The sequence below is a fragment of the Oxyura jamaicensis genome, chromosome 3 (genome assembly GCF_011077185.1).
Source record: "Oxyura jamaicensis isolate SHBP4307 breed ruddy duck chromosome 3, BPBGC_Ojam_1.0, whole genome shotgun sequence".
Taxonomy (NCBI): domain Eukaryota; kingdom Metazoa; phylum Chordata; class Aves; order Anseriformes; family Anatidae; genus Oxyura; species Oxyura jamaicensis.
In genome coordinates, this window is record NC_048895.1 from 92,456,720 (window position 1) to 92,473,706 (window position 16,987).

The 16,987-nt window shown below is 46.7% G+C and overlaps 2 protein-coding genes across 3 annotated transcripts in view; both read right to left on the bottom strand.

Moving 5' to 3' along the window:
- Nucleotides 1–2,215: 2,215 nt before the first annotated feature.
- BAG2 (BAG cochaperone 2) lies at nucleotides 2,216–9,454 on the bottom strand. The gene is made up of 3 exons (XM_035321719.1): nucleotides 9,172–9,454; nucleotides 3,946–4,055; nucleotides 2,216–3,096 (listed from the first exon to the last, which is right to left on the bottom strand). The coding sequence occupies exons 1-3, from the start codon at nucleotides 9,336–9,338 to the stop codon at nucleotides 2,696–2,698; spliced, it is 678 nt and encodes a 225-aa protein (XP_035177610.1). The 5' UTR covers nucleotides 9,339–9,454; the 3' UTR covers nucleotides 2,216–2,695.
- Nucleotides 9,455–15,742: 6,288 nt separating this feature from the next.
- The window catches only part of LOC118164765 (E3 SUMO-protein ligase ZNF451-like), a 41,048-nt gene continuing 39,803 nt past the window's right edge, over nucleotides 15,743–16,987 (bottom strand). For both annotated transcript variants that reach the window (XM_035322498.1, XM_035322499.1), the window contains one exon: nucleotides 15,743–16,880. In XM_035322498.1, the coding sequence (XP_035178389.1) occupies nucleotides 16,828–16,880 (53 nt within the window). In that variant the 3' untranslated portion in view covers nucleotides 15,743–16,827. The remainder of the gene's footprint in view (nucleotides 16,881–16,987) is intronic.

A 16,987-nucleotide genomic window follows, 5' to 3' on the forward strand; every position in this document is an offset into this window, starting at 1 on the left:
ATTCCTACAAGCTAGTTCTGCTGGTCTCGTCAGTGACATTAGTTGTATCATGCGACTTAAGCGTGTCTCTTTGATTACTGTTTGGTCAGATTGCAGCGCACTGTTTTTGTGGTTATATTAACTTGTCACTGTACTGAATAGCAAGAAATTGCTGTAACCCTGTAGCTGTGCGACCTGACTCTGCCCAGGAGCGTGCGTGCCGGACTCCAGTTCGTGTGCTGCCAGCAGCGGGATCCGAGGCGGCGTGCACTGAGGTACCCTCGAAGGAGTAAGTGTGGGCATCCCAATCCAACTAACACGTTTTTCTGAGCTCTTGCCTCTCAGTTTCTTCACCACAGAGAAAATACGGATTCTGTTCTGCTCTTTATGGTCATTTAATCAAAAATAATCACAATTAATGTGGCTAAGATGGTGACAGGGCTTAAATCAACAGCCCATGAATGGGCCTGATGCATTTCCTGAAAAGAAACAGGCAACCAGTCTGCTGATTTTTATTGCTTATTTTTTTTCTAAAGTAAAAGAGAACTCATGGCATCTGGGTTTGCCTCTTACCCAGGCATCTCAGGAATCTGGAAAGTAATGCACTGCTCCTTCCTCTTCCATGCAATTTAGCACGCAGAGAAACAATTTGCTTGCTTAACACCCAAATAGGAATTAATTAGCAACGTTTTAGGGAAGCGAGAACTTGAAATGTGAGAAAGCACATGTTTCTGTAGTCTGAACTTTTAGGTCAGATAAGTGGTTACCTACAGCTCAGTGTCTTGTCCCAGCTCTCTTCTTATGCCTGCTGAACCTTGTCTGCTGTGTTCCGATTTTTTTTAATTTATTTTTTTTACAACTGACAGGGCTTTTGAGTCTTTTTTTTTTTTTTTTATCATCTGTTCTTGAGTTGATCATCTGCGGGATGCCAACTATGGTTAGCTATTTTAAGTTATTTTAACAGTGATGTTTTAAAGAGCAACTATGAAACTGCAGCAAAATGCTCCGTAGTCTAGTAGTCTTTTTACTCTATTGGTCTGATCGAGGGGATCCTTGATGGGTGCAGCGTGTCTTCTTACCCAGCAGTGAAGACATTAACAACAGATACATTGCAGCCCTCCTGTGGATCAGATGATGCAGGATTTTGGAAAGTGGCAAACAAATGATATAAAAACTTAACCAGTAACAGGCCAACATGGGTCTATGCTAATACCTCATCTGTCGATCTGCAGACCGTGATGGCTTACTTCACTCTGTCCTTGAGAGCAAAATCACAGTTGTACTAGTGAATGCTATAAAAATACTTCTAGCTCTTGATACAGCGAAGAGGATTACAGAAACAGGAAAAAAAAAAGAAAAAAAAAAATCCCTCCTGGCCTCACCTTGTAATGGACTCTAAAAAAAAATAATTGAAGAACTATTTTAAGCATCAAAACTCTATTTTCAACTTAACTATTTCAGTGTGATTTCTGAGAGCCTTACATGTACATTTTTATTAGGGGCTTTAATACTGTTAACTAGTCAACAGCTTTACTTCTCATAGTAAAGTTTGCAAGCATCAAAAACAAAAGTAATTTCTGAAATACGATTATAAGATTAATTACTCTCGGGAACTAGTTATGGCCCAAGCTGAAAGCGTGGTTGTTTTGGAAGCACCCACCTTGAGGAGCACCATTTCTGCGGATGAGCTGCAGGAACACCACGCACGTAGCAGCAAAAGCTCTGTACACGGAGGGAGCCGCACTTGTGGGCACGGCTCTGGCCCTCGGCATCCTCCCAGAGGCCGTGTCTCCAAGCAGCAGCCCAGAAGCCCAGGGTCAGGGGGCCCCCCAAGGCCCCCATGGGAACGGTGCCCCTTGGTGAAATAGTGGGAGACTGGGAGGCAAAAACATACAAACAACACCATTTCCTCAAGGAGTAAGCTATGTTAAGCATTGCATCTTCCTGCACATAACATCTGCCAGCTGAGAAATGAAACGCTTTGCTCTGTGGATCCACAGACGCTGATGAGCAGTAGCTGATAAAATACAGGTCCCCTTTCTATTAGCTCTGAAACAAAGCCACAAACCACCGTAAGTCGTGGGAGGAGGGACAGCTCGCTAGGCAGGTGCGGAGTGGCACAGCACCAAAGCTGGAGCCCGGTCCTAGTCCCGTCTGTGACCTCCAAATAGGTTTGTTGCTCTGAACTTCCTCAGAGTAAGGAGCAGGACAACTGGTAAGGAGCAGGACATTGTCCTGTCTATGAAAATACAATATTCAGTTTATTCTTTTTTTTTTTTTTGGTTTATTGCCGTAATTTGTCTTTTTCCCCCAAAGTCCATTTCACACGCGATGTATACAGCAGAGAAAAGTTGAAATCTTAGTATATGACAAAACAAATGTAGTTGTTTTTTTTTTAAAAAAAAAAAAAGAGAATGAAGGAAAGGTGAGATTTCGATGGTTTCTGACAGTTCAGCAGAAGCACGTTACAATTTGCAACAGAGCAATGTCAACTCTATAGAAGAAATCCTGACAGCGTTCTTTATTGCCGAACTAAAATGCCAATGCTACCAAAACCCATTAAATGCCTGCACCTCACAACCAAGGATACGTCGGTGCGCGTGCGCGGCGTCTATATGCGCGTGTACTCGTAAACAGGAACCGTTCTCAGCTTCCGTGGGCTTTTCACGGGGACTCCACCACGCTGTGGTTTGCCAGACGCGGCCCCGAGGGCAGCTTAATCCTGTTTGTTGTTGCACGACTGCCGCACGGACGACTTCTGGTGCTCTAACAACGTGATGGACTTCTCAGAATTCTCCAGGTTCCGGAGCAGAGTCTCTAGCCTTCGTTTGATTTTCTTCTGATCCTCGATCGCACACCCGATCACAACGGACTGAAATTTCTGGTCGATGGGTCCTGCCGGCACGTCAGACGTGCACGCGCCGTAAAGCGACATTAGTCGGATTTTGGCGTCTTCCAAATCATCCAGAAGTTTATTGACAATTTCGTCGATCATCTTGGTGGCGTGCAGCAGGGATTCCTGCTGCTGGGCGTTCCGGATGGTTTCCACAGACACCTCCACAGTGAGGGTTCGGCCCATCAGGCGATTGGCAGTCAAATTCAGTTCTTCTCTCTCACCTCAAGTGGAAAAAAGAAAGCGGTCTGCATTACAGGCTGGTAGTTCCCAGGGCAAATTACATCGAGACAATCAAACTACTACAAGTTTGCAACAAAAAAGTGTTTTTTTTTTTGTTTAATAACAAGTGACAATCCGTGAGATTAGCAGGAGCCAGAGACTGAATTCTGTGAAGTAAATAGGATTTTGGCAGATAAATTAAAAAAAAAAAAAAAGTCTTATGATTTGAAGTGAGGCAGAACGCTTCACTAAAAATATCAGCAATCCTTTTGCACTGCTGCTAGAATGCCTGCTCTGCCACACTGAAGTGAGCATGTGATATCATCAGGAAACATTATCCAGTAACAAACCAGGCAAATTAAGGACCTAAGCCACGAGAGATTTGCACGGCGCCCTGAAAGGCCACAAAGAGGAAACTGATTCCTGTCTACCAGGTGCAATTAGGGGTTAGTAAAAAATGGATTTCTATTTTGTGGTATTTTTTTTCCTCCTAAAATACAAATTACAGCATATTTTACATGTAAGCCGTTGCAGAACCAATAAATTTTCAGGTTAAGGCACCTAACGTAAGAGAGAGAGATGTAGGGACTACACTGAAAGCCATCTATCACACACCCATGACAAACACCTCAGTCACCAGGTTCTTGGAGGCCACACAAACCTTGTTGCTCTCATGCCTGTCCAGCAATCAAAGCCTTCAAAATGCTTTGATTCAGAAGGGGGCCCCAGGTACAGGTAGGCCCCCCAGGAACCTCGGCTGGTGCCGGTGCCGTGTTCTCACCACGGCGCTGAAGGCACGGGCTATTTCCACCTGGGGTCAGCCCAGAGAGGATGGCAAAGCAGCTGCTCACCTTCGCTGATGTGCCTCATGTCCTGGCTGTTCTGTATGTTGTGGATCATTTCCAGCAGGGTTTCCTTCTCTTGTTCCATAGCAGACGCCGCGTCACGGAAAGCCTCTACCCTAAATGTGGTTAAAGCAAATAAAATCTTAGGCGAACATCTATTTTATTATTCAAAATCCTTTTTAAAAATAAAATATAAAAAAATAAACACACAAAAATAACAAGACCAACCTTCAGTTCGAGAAGTACAGTCTGATTTCACGACCTCCTCCCATATTTTTGGTTTTCAAGACACAATATAATTAAAAAAAAAATAAGCAAGCAAAACATGAAACTGAAAGAAAGCAGCACACTAATTTGCTCCGACTTAAATCTTTTGTTTTCCTGACAGCGCGGCTCTGTCCCCCTCCACGGTGAGCCTGGACGTGCAGAGCCTTGGGGATCACTGCCACCCGCCTGCAAAGCACCAAGAGCTATGGGACTTGTAACCCAGCGACCCCTTTGTATGGCGAGAACGGGAGAGACCAAAAGGCTGCCACGTCTTGTTAACTTTATAAGGCTTTCCCTGCTCAGTGGCACGCCTTTTTTGTTAAGGGAACACGCGGGACCGCCTGCCCGCACAGCCACTGGGGTTTTCTTTCTATGAAGTGATGCAGCGAACTGGCAGGAGGAGGCGCGGTGATTCACACGGGATGAAGCTCTCGGCTGATCAGCTCCTATTTCTGGGCTGGCAGGAAAGCAGGCCCGTGGATGTCCCTCCTGATAGCAGGCTCCTTCCTCAGCCCATGGCGCTGTGCTGAAAGCGATGTGTGGAACCCCACGGTCTGCAGACCTAGGTGCTGTAACCAGCCAGGGAACCCGCCTATCACAAAACGTTTGTTAAGCCTGGCCGGGACCCCAAACGTCGCGAATCCTCTTCGGTTCCTCCCTCCCGCGTGCTTTCACAGAGCCCCTGCACCGACCAAAGCTTCTTGTCCATCCTGGTGCTTGGGATCACGACGACCGAGCCCCGGTGTGTGGCAACTCGCTCCTTGCAGCCCCACACTTCCCGGGCACCGCGGGACGGAGACGGCCCGTCCACGGCCACCAGCAGGTCCACTGGGAGCAGGATAGAGCCTGTGTGGCCTCCTCAGAGACCTCCTCAAAGTGGGGAACAGCAGCGGCCAGAAGGGAGGGTGAAGGAAGGCGGAACTGATAACACGGATACAAGGAGTCGCACGTCACAGGCCCCACGTTCGTGGCTCTGTTTTACCAAACGCTTGCTCTGCTTCGCTCAGTGAAAGCGCACGCTCTGGGCCTCTCCTTTAATGCAAGCTCTAAGGAGGAGTGGGAAAAGCTAATGCAAAGCGAGTCCTTGCCAAGAAGAAATACTTGTAATTATTATTTTGGACGGGTTAGTAAGAGCAATGAGGCAGGTGGAGTCACCCCATGCCTCAGACGTCTGCACTTTATAATTTAAGAAGCCTAGCGATATTTTCATAAAGGCCTTGCCGTGCCCTTAAAAAACATGGCATTTTCACAACTTGGAACATCCATTTCAGCCCCCAGAAAGCTTAAAGTTTGAAAGGGCAGAATTCTGATTTTAACAAAGTTTTTACAACAGCTCAGGTATGTCACTGCCCTGACTAAAAAAACAGAGGTCTGCCTTCGGGGAACGGATCGAGCCCTGCTTTCCACGGGCTTTAATGGGTCCTGTGAAGAAGGTGAAATGCTGCACAGTCGAATATACTATGGGAAGAAACAGCAGTTCGAGCTGTGATTGACATTACTTTATAAAACTCACACAAACAAATCTTGAGAACTGCTTTATTTGCTACAATTACTTCTTGGGGATTATTTTAACCACTTTGACTGCAGTACATAGTGCCCCTGGGATTTTTATTATTATATTTTTTTCTGGTGCATTTGCTTCCATAAACAGCAGCCAAAAGGAATGCTTACCCTGGCAAAGGATGCACCAGCTCCTGCCGCAGGAAACGGACAGGAAAGCGGCTCCTCACACTCCCCCAGTCCTACATTATCCCTTCCAAACATGTCCAGTTTGGCCAGTTGTTAGCAGCGTGCCAAGCTAAAAAAAAAAAAAACTTAAAAAATAAACTCAACTTTGGCAGACCTCTGGAGGGCAAGATGGAGGCAGCGTGTGGCAGCACGGCACGCCCAGGCTCGTGGGTTTTCTGGGTAAGAGAAGGATTTAGGTTCCCACAGAACTTAATGGGGGCCTCACCCCCAAGGCCCCGTGCGACTTGGATCCTCGCTTGGTTTCCAGCACTATTTCTGGTGGAATTACCATCCAGCGTTACCACAGGGGCATCAAAACCTGTGAAAATTCATTCAGAAACAGGGAGGGATGACTTCTTGAGCGTGGCAGCGTCCCAGTGCTGTCCTCTGACAGAACATGGGGGGAAACCGGCTGAGAAAGGCAAGACCGGAGGAACTGAGCGGCTGTAGCTACTGGGGACCTTGGTCTCAGGCAGGGCAGGATGGTTTCAGAAACCTGTGCTCTAGAGCAAAAGAGAAAACCAAAGCCTAGGCAGTCAGGAAGACAGTGCTACACGCAGAGAAGATGCTGGGCAGGCTTGAATCAAGGTAAGATTTTGAATCCCTGCTGCTAGTTATCTCAGTGATCAGTTTTCTTTAAAAAAAAAAGGAATGACCTAAACTGGCAACGTGTAACCTTTAGCCACGATGAATGGACCCCAGAAAAGGTCACGGGAAGGTATCAAGTTGAGGGATTGCAGCTCGCTCCGGCTCCCGCGCCACATCTGAGGAAGACCCCGGCGCAGGCAGCCTTCCTCCCCTTATGCACTGCAAGACCATCAGGTCCACGCCATCTTTTTCCTACTAGAGGGAAACACCCAGTCGCATTTTCACTGGGAGCGCATTTCTTGCCTTGAACATTAACTCAGTGTTCCATCGATCGCCTAAGACTAAAAAAAACCCACTCTGTACTTCTGATTTGCCTTGGTCTGCGAGCAATCAGCTGAGCAGGGCCTTTTTTCCCTACATACCATTTACATGAGGAGAGCATTCCCCTGAGGAACAGGTGGACCAGCCCGTGCTTTTGTTTCCAGGCGAGAAATCTGATACCCGCTTTCTTGAGACAGCTGCAATAACGCGGCGTGGTAAGCTACGGGCTTACTTCAATAGCTTATTAAGGCTGGTGAGCTGGAGGTGAAGATAAATTTTCAAAGGAAATAAGGAACGCCTGAAGACGGTGCAGCTTTTTTTCCCCCGGAACAGAGCTAAACACATTGTGCTAAGACAAAGCAGGGTTTTTCACCCTGCTGAGCTGTCCCATAAACACGGGAACAGATAGGGGGGAGAAGGGTTGTCCCGATGGGGAACAGAAGGGGAAAAAATAAAATTAAGAAGGGGTAAAAGGAAAAGAAAAGCAGGAGTCTGCGTTTCTACCTTATGTGTCATTATACCTAGAACTCCGTGTTCATAACACAGCCACCGGGGCACGGTGACTCATGAACAGAAACTCTGGTCCCGCTTCCAACTGCTGCTGAGATTTCTTGGCAATGCAGGGCAAATACAGGCAGTGGGGGCACCTGAAAGGTCCCAGCCTTTGCAAACAACAGAGCGGCCCCGCTGCTGGGCTCCCGCTGCCCGGCGGCCCCAGGGCTTCACCCAGCAGCACCCCTCCTGCTCCTACCGCTGGGAGCCCGTCCCTGTGGTGAAGAAACCTGCCTGAGGATTAAAAACAAAACTGTGAAACTGCACTTCTGTCCCAGAGCAAATGAAGCAAGCACTGATCTACAGAGAAGGGGTGTTCAAGGGGCTGCCATCCCTCTCCAGCTGCAGTCTCTGAAGGGAGGGGAGGAAAGGGAGGGTTGCTCAAAGCAGAGCACTTCCCGAAGGGGTGAGGGCTGCCGAGGGGTTCAGCTGACCTCAAGCAACTCGATGGCTGAGTCTTTTTTATTAAACAGTCCTGTAGTACACTTCGGAAAAAAAATTACTTATTATACTTACAGGTCACATCTCAAGGGATTACAGCCAAACTAAACCAGCTGGAGAAGGAAGAAGCATGGAAGCTCTTCCTCCTAGCATTCAAATTAGCTTTCAGATTAGGCATCTTGATTAGATACACACGGAAAGAAATAAAACCAGAGTGCCTTTAATCAGAGTGTCTTGAGTCTTTTTTTGCCATCGTTCCGCATATAGAAATACACGTCTGAAAGACCCACAGCAAACTGGGAAGTTTAATTTTGGGCTTAATTTCTGGTTAACCAATCTGTCTGCTTTGTTTCAGAGCTGCTCGGCAAATTTAAAACACGTTTTTGCATAGTCTGCTGCTTATTTGCCTCAGCGTTTTGTAATCATACGTTCACGCACCAGGCCTGGACGCGAGCGGCGAGGCTTGTTTGCAGACAGCCACTTTGCTTAGGCAAATTCGGAGAAGTCTGTGAAGAACTTCAAGGAGATTTAATCAAGCTAAGTGAAAGGGTAACGTCCTACTACACGGAGTCCGCTCTTGAATAATGCAAAGCGATGCAGGCAGAAAGGGGAAAACACAGCTCCTAGATCTTCCAGAGCTCCTCTAATTATAGGAAAGGCCTAGAAACGTCCTGGGTGGTTCTGTGAAAGCCACTGATCAATATGCAGCTGTAATGAAGAAAGGGTGTGTTGAAACAGCAACGCCACTAGGTGAATCAGGGGTGCAGCCACATTACCGAGGCATCAATCCACCTCAAAAGGGACACGGTGTAATTAGGGAGAGCTGGGAGGTAGAGGAGGATGATTAAAGGCACAGAATCATCCTTCACGCGGCCAAACTAAGGGGGGAAAGAAAAATAAAATGAACTGGGTCGCTTGGGGAACATCCTGCAAGAAGAGGAGCCTAGGCATGGTGCAGTGTGGCGATGAAATGAGGCCCGTATTTGAGCGCATTGAGGAAACCGTAACTAAAAACCATAGGAAAAACCATAACTAAGCCGCAGAGGGCAGCGCTGTCAGCATCGCAGCCCACAGATCTCTTGGTTTCTGAGGTGGGAGCCCTCGCAGTGCTCCTCACACCTGCGTCCACGGCTGGAGCAGGGGCAGGTTTGGGAGGCTGGTCACCTCACCCCCGGCACCCAGCGCCGCCCCAGAGCGCCTGGGCACCCTCAGGTCCCCCTCCTGACCCTTCCCGACTGGAAAACCCCATCCAGGCGGCGGCACTTTCCCTGAAAAAAGCCCGCTTTTAGGCGGCCGCGCTCCCCAGCCTCCCCGCCGCGTCCCCCCTCGGCACACCTGAGCTCCAGCTGGTCCAGGTTCTCCAGCAGGCGGCTGGAGCGGTCCGCCATGGAGGTGGAGCGGTAGAAACGGCCCCGGAGCTGCCCTGCCGACTGCTGCTGCTGCTGCTGTTGCTGCTGCTGCTGCCCTTCGCTCGCCTTGGCGCTGATCTTGGCCTGGGCCATGGCAGTCGCCGGCGGCGGGCGGGCGGCGGCTCCCTCCCCGCGTCCCGCAGGCGGCGGCGGCAGCCGACTGCCGGCGCCCCGCTCATGGCCAAAGATGGAGCCCGCCCGCCGCCTGCCCCCGCGGCCACCCCGCCTCCTCCGCGCCCCGCCTCACGGAGCGGGGCCTCCGGGGGGGTTCGGGGCGCTGGGCTGCTGCTCAGAGCCACGCCGAGGTGCGCTCGTCCCGTACTGGTAGCCCAAAGGGTGGTCCCGGGGCGGCCGGCAGCCCCCCGCCGCCATGGCGGTGCCTCAGGGACAGCCCCTCAGGGACAGTCCCTCCTGGGAGCGGGGCGGCCTTGGTAACCGCCTGTGTCCAAGCTAATAAGCCCCCCAGAATAAAAGGCTTAATGGAGAGAAAATCGTTTAGTCATGGAATCATACAGTATCCCCAGTTGGAAGGGACCTACAACGATATCAAGTCCAGCTCCTGGCTCCTCACAGAACCACCCAAGAAATCAGACCCTCTGACAGCATTGTCCAAACGCTTCTTGAGCTCTGACAGGCTCGGTGCCATGACCACTGCCCTGGGAAGCCTGTCCCAGTGCCCGACCACCCTCTGGGTGCAGAACCTTTTCCTCACACCCAGCCTGACCCTCCCCTGTCCCAGCTCCATGCCATTCCCTCGGATCCTGTCGCTGTCCCCAGAGAGCAGAGCTCAGCGCCTGCCCCTCCGCTCCCCTCGTGAGGAAAAGATGCTAACTCTTTGTATTGCTGAGTGAGCAAAGGGTTGGTCAAGCAATTTGCTAAAACCTATGGGTCTTGGTGGCATCTATGACTGCCTAATGCCATCCATCAATTAAGTGATAGATGGAGTGGGGATGGTTCTCTGAAGATGAAAGCTTTTTGCACTTCTGCCACACCTATGGTACCAAAAGCAGATGTTAAACCAGGGGAACGCCCTAGCAGGCCAGCCTGTGCTAGTTAAAATGCCTCGAGGGCAAGAAGCCAGGGGAACCACAGCTGGCAGCGCTGTGTTCAGAGCCCTCCCTTTGCTTTCCTGCACGGGCCAGCGGTGCCCGTCCCACGGGAGCCCATCGGGCCGAGGCAGCGGCTCCTGCAGAAACCTGCGTTGCTTCCAGCGACTCATGTTGTACTTAGGCTTTACTTGCCATTTCTGTGACTGTTTGAAAAGGAATTTGCTTATGCCTAATTCCAGGTTTGGGCAAATACTGCATGGCTCCAGCAGACCGATTTCTGGCACCCAGTTGAGAGGGATTTTTTTGCATGGGATACTGTTTTGTATGCTTCTCCAGCCGTGATTCAAAATAGCTGTTTTCTCAGGCTTGTCCATTCGGAATGATATCATGTCCCAAGCCCTCTCGTTAAATTAATTGCCTGAGTTTCCTTTGTTTTACGTAGATGGATAAGTAAGGCTCATTGCCTGTGAGCTCATGGAAATAACTTCATTTGAACAACTGTTCCATCCATCTCGCTACAGTCTTTGTAGAAGGCGATTAAACACTACTTCCCACCCCAAACATATACAAACAGAAAGCCTTTGTAGCCATGGCACACTCTGTAACCATTTTTTCCTAGGATCCTGCCATTGTTTCCATGCCAATTTATTACATATCAGTCAGGTTGTGTTTAAAAAGCAGAAATCAAATAGCTAGTAGCTGAATTATAATGGACTTTTTTTTTTTTTTTTTTTTTCCTTGCACAAGGGTTTAAGACTATGCAGGTACGGAACAGTTGTTAGTCATGTACAAATGTATCCCATAGGACCTTATCCTCTGATGGCAAAATGTTCTTCTACCCTAGAAGGGAGAGTAACACAAACAGTGGAACCAAAATTCATGTTAAAAGCAAAAATGGTCTTCCAGACAGACAGCATCATTACCATCTGGGCAGCCGAGAGTGTCTTCCCATTTAGCAGGACCATGGAAATTGCTCCTCCTGCTCTCCAGAGGGGTAGGTGACCCCTTTTTGCCTCAGGTGCTCTATTTCTTGGTGAGATCAGCCCCGAAGGCCAATTGCATCCTGGGCTGCATCAGATGAACCATGGCCAGCAAGGCGAGGGAGGTGGATGTCCCCCTCTGCTCTGCCCTTGTGAGGCCCCACCTGCAGTACTGTGTCCAGGTCTGGGGCCCCAGCACAAGAAGGATGTGGGGCTGTTAGAACATGTGCGGAGGAGGGCCACAAAGACAGTCAGAGGGCTGGAGCACCTCTCCTATGAAGAAAGGCTGAGAGAGCTGGGGATGTTCAACCTGGAGAAGAGAAAGCTCTGAGGAGACCTCATCGCAGCTTTTCAGTACTTAAAGGGAACTTGAAAAAGATGGAGAGCACCTCTTTACTCAGGCAAATAGTGGTAAGATAAGAGAGAATGGTTTTAAACGAAAAGAGGGGAGATTTAAATTAGATGTCAGGAGGAAATTCTTCCCTCAGAGGATGGTGAGGCACTGGAGCAGGTTGCCCAGAGAAGCTGTGGATGCCCCATCCCTGGAGGTGTTCAAGGCCAGGCTGGATGGGGCCCTAGGGAACCTGGTCTGGTGGAAGGTGTCCCTGCCATGGCAAGGGGTTTGGAACTAGGTGATCTTTAAGGTCCCTTCCAACCCATGCTGTTCTACACTTCTATGAAATATATAAAGGGAATGTTGTCACCACTTTTCCAAAATAATAGGTGGCTGGGCTGAAGAGGTAGGGGTCAGTCTCTGGAGGAAGGGAAGTGGCTCATGGCTGAACTGGGACAAGAAGTCAGGGCACAAGGAAGGAAGCAATTAGGTCCCTCAGGGCCACAGACAAAGGGATGAGGAAGGTTCCTCAAGTCTGAAACAAAGCACAGATTTCACACTCCTTATGGCCTGTGGTGAAGACAGGTGATGGCCGGGTCGGGATGCTGCCATACCACTGTCCCTCTCTCCTCAGCTCATCCATAGCTATGTTTGTGTGACTGGACTGCACAGCCCTGCTCTGGCTGCAGCACCGAGGAGAAGCCTGTAGGAAGGTGCATATCTGAATACGAAGTAGCCAGCCATCTTTTGTGTAAACTACAGCATCATAAAAAATGCATGCCACTTCCGAACCAGAGAAACGTGCAGAGGATTCTCATTCACGCGCACAAGATCTGTTCAGGCAGCAGAAAGCAGCTTTCCCAGGACTCAGACACCTGATGTATCTGTAGAAGCCCAGAGCCAGAGACGATCTGCCCCAAAAGCAGCACAGTGTCCCATTCCAATGTTGCCTTATTCCAAACCCTGAGATATACCTTGTCACATACCCTAACGCTTACCTATGAGCTGTCATGGAAGAGGATCAAAGAGCAAGTCCACACCCATGGAAATGCCATGCCAGATTCTTTTCCTCCCTTCTCCTACAGGCCCTTCATCTGAAGAAGCTTCTTTTTTCCACAGGTGTAATGGAAACACACCGCTTCCCATACATTCCATACGGCTTTGGCCAGCCAACCAAAGGCAGCATTGAACACAGTGACAGCAGCAAAAATGGGCCAACTTTTAGGGTTTTTTAGGGTATGTTTTCAATCAAAATACATGCTGGCTATTACAGGAGGCTGGCCCCTCACTTAGCACCGGCTGAACCTGTGCTGCCGTGTCTACTGCTGTTGTTGCCGATGCTAATTAAAGCTAGCCCCGTGTTTGCCTACACACGTCGCAGTCATTTCACTGTGTAGGCAAGCCCTGAGGTCCCAAGGCTGTCAGAAGTCTGATCGAGGCCCTCTATCTGAGAATCGATCTCCAAGCTGGTATGGCCATTTCAGGGCACGCAGCACTTCATTCTCATGGAGAAGAACACTGCTTAGCAAATGAGCCAGCAAATTCTGCACAGCCACAGGCACCAGGCAAGTTTTCAATGGAACTCTGAGCAAAAAACAAACCGAAGGACTCCCAGAAAACAGGATACTGCAGTCAGCGAAAATAAATCTCCGTGGATTTACAAAGGGAATTTAATATCTAAATTTCCATGCATGCCATCTGAGTGCATACTTCATGTATACTCGCTGCTTACCATACATTTCCTGGCTTGTTTACACCCACTTTTAAAATGACTTGGACCACACCATTTGACCCAGAGCATTGCAACTGAACTCTAACCTTTTGAATTAAAATTTCTAGAGGAAATTTGAAGAAGTTTAGAAGTGTCAGAGAAACATGCATCTGCAGACTTTATTAAGGCTACTTAGTTGGAAAGAATTGTCAGAATGTATCTTGCTGTTAATGTCAACCATTTCTTCTAAATTAATTTTGAAGCAGTTCATCATCCGTCCCCTTCACCTCCTCCCAGTTTACAGCAGCCACTGTAAACATGGCTTGGACAGCATAAACGGGTAGAGCACTTTCCTTTTAAGCAAGAGGACGGCGTAACTTCATACCTCTGTGAACTTCACCTTATTTGGTAAGGATTCTGTAAAGGTTTGCAATCCACGACTGCTACAGGAACAGCAGTGGCCATGCCTGTACATCTTGAAGAGCTAAGAAAATCAAGCCATCACCCAGATCCATGCCGATACAAAGTAGTTAATAGTAAGCTAATCTCATTCCTTCTTATTCTTGTTTTTGTTATTAAACTCTACAGAAGCAACCATGCAGGCATGAAGTTCAAGGCTACAGTGTTTTTCCTAACAGTTGCTCCAACTTATCTGGTATCTCATCTTGTCTCTGAACATGACCAAAACAGAAGGTTTCTTTGATCTGAAAGAACATGGCGCACAAAGCCCCAAAGATTCAAGAACCTGGTGCTAATCTTGACTTGCCACAATATCCATTTTGCTAAACTTGGGCATGCACCACATTGAAGTTAAGAGCATTAAAATATACTACTGGTGGAAAGCCAGGTAGAGATAAGACTTTTTCCTCATTAGAGATAAATGCAAGAAAGCACCATATGGTTAGTTTATAGTAACAAAGGGTGAACTCAAACATCACCACAGAAGCAAGCTACCTTTAAAACAGGCAAGACAAATGACTTCTGGGGCAAAGGGATGCTGGGCAAACTTCTTTTAACAGGTGAGTTGTGCTTGTAAATGCAGATAGATCTCAGAATATCCAGGGCAAACCTCAAAGATTTCAGCCAGTTAAACAAGATTCCCCAGCCAGCAGCATTAGATCCTGAAACACAGCCGTTTACAAGACATCTTTTTCAGCTGAAGAACAAAGTGCAGTACCATGAGAAGCTGGTGAGTAACAAGTCACTTGTCTGTACACGCAGAGTTTTAAGAATCCACATTTTCTCTGCTCTTCTAGAAACAGAGGGATTAGAGGCCTGTGTCAGCAAACTTCTCAAAAAAAAAAAAAATCAGAGAGTGTAAGAACATCAAAGAGACTATAAAAAAAGGACAAATTTCAAGTCAATGGTAATTCTGCAGAGCACTTTTACTGCAAGAATACAGAGATTAGAACTCTAGCTGGTTTATAACAGCCACAGGTGTAGTAGTTGGGATTTGCTACTTATTTTGGTAGGCAGATGAGGAGGCCAACACAACACGCCTAACTTTAGTAACTAGAGCTCCAAGGACAGACAATCTATGTGCACACATGTTTTTTTTTTTTGTTTTTTTTAATGCATATGATTAAGTCAAGGCCTATCAGGTACAATCATGGCAGAATAAAATATTATGAAGAATAAAGCTTATGCTCAAAACCAAATGTAGTAGACTCAGAAGACTGTCCACCAAGGTTTTAAACATTTGTTGAGTCAAGCAAAGAACTTTCTCAAGCTGAAGCATCTCTTTCTGCGAAAAGAATTTGCAACTTTACTGTCTGTGCTGGAAGAAAAAAAAAAAAAAACAAAAACCTTCCACAAACCTCTAATTTGGGCTAAGAAGATTTTGAGGATGAAAGTTTTCTGCCTCATTCCACCTTATATTAGAAAAACAGCGTGAAAAATTGAGAAATTGATTTAGCTTGAGTCATTAGCTAAAGGCAACTCAAAGTCTTCCAGAATAGTGCTTCCTCAGCAGCAGGTTGGTACTGCACCCCCAGATTTGAACAGGAGTGCTAGTAATTCAAGCTTTATAGTAGAAAAGCAAGTAGCAGACAGTGGAAAAACTTCACAAGGTTCCATTTAATCTGTAGCACTTTGGTGTCAGAGCCAACGGACTGGAAGCATTCAAGCAATTTTCTGGGGTTTGAATGGCTTCTTCAAGCTGTATGAACTTATTGCTAACAAGTTCTGAGATAAAATTAATGAATCTGGTGAGTTATTTGCCTGAGAGACAGCAAGCAGCAGAAATAAAAGAGCATCAGTTTTCCAACTTTTCTAACCATGATGGCATGCAGCTGTAGTTAGTTTGACTCTGGAGCTGGCAGCGAGTAAAATCCAGCTTTCCCCTTGTTTCACTCTCCAAAAATAAGTATTATTTTGCATAATAAGTATTTAGATTCATAGCAGTTGCAAGCAAATTCACAGGCTAATGAATAAAAAAAAAGGTGGCATTTTATTACATCAAGGTTTCTTACTGATTGACAACAATCATTCATTGGAGTAGAATAAGCTCATAAAGCTGGACAGCTTGCATAGGTATTTTTAAAGGAGGAAATGAGAAATGTGGCACAGACAGCTTAATTTTAGACATGGAAAGAATTATTCACCTAGAAATAAGGCCAGTACAAAAATAATGAACACAATTACTTTATCCAAGGCCATCTCTTCATGAACAGAAAGGTGCAAAGACAACCAGTGTATAGGAATGATTCGTCTTAAGTTCTTTCACATCTATTTCAAACAGGAACTGGAAATTTTATTCAGCTTCTGTCCACTTAGATCTTCCTTAAATCATGGAGAGGTATCAAACCTGTCAAACTTTAAGCCATCAAAGCCAGCACTCGACCATGCTATCATTGAAAAATACACACATTTATAAAAATAAAGCCAACAGAAACTAACTGTACAGTCCGTGGTCCTGATTTTGCAGCAAACAGTCCATAGACAAAATTGTGATCAGGCAAGACTGTCCACAGACAAGAGTCAGACCATATGTTCAATTCATAAATCTGGGGACTAAGCTTCTCTTTATAACAAGATCAGCTAGGCAAGTCAGTCCGAGATAACTGGAGCTTACTACTTGTATCTGTTGCAAAGACCACATGGAAAAGTAAATGAAGACGATGACATTTTGTGACAGAAGAATTAAATACCAGAACCCATTAATAATTAAAAAACAAAACAAAAACCAAAACACATAGTAAGAACCAGCCTACTAATTAGGCAACAACTTATACAGCTGGACTGGTGAGACTTAGTCATCACCCACCAGAAACAGAAAATGAAAAGACTTAAAAATTTATTCTTATCATACACAATATATTGCAGCAGATATCCATAAACTCCAGCTGTTCATCAGCACGACAGAGAACGTAAGATTATAAATCTAACAATTCAAGATACAGACATGTTTTTGAAGCAGTATTTCTTAACCTCTGTAAATAGATGAACAAGCTTCCATTTTTGTGAGCAGCTTTGATGACACGGTGTTAGTGTATGGAAGTATCTTCATTTACATCTCCTCAAGGCTTCTCTTAATAGCTTCTTCTAATTCTGCATCTTCCTCTGTATGAATACAAAAAAAGTATAATCTCAAACTATGGTTGATAACTAGTCACAGACACAATTGCATTATTATTACCGCATAAAGCAACAAATTACTTCTGTGGGGA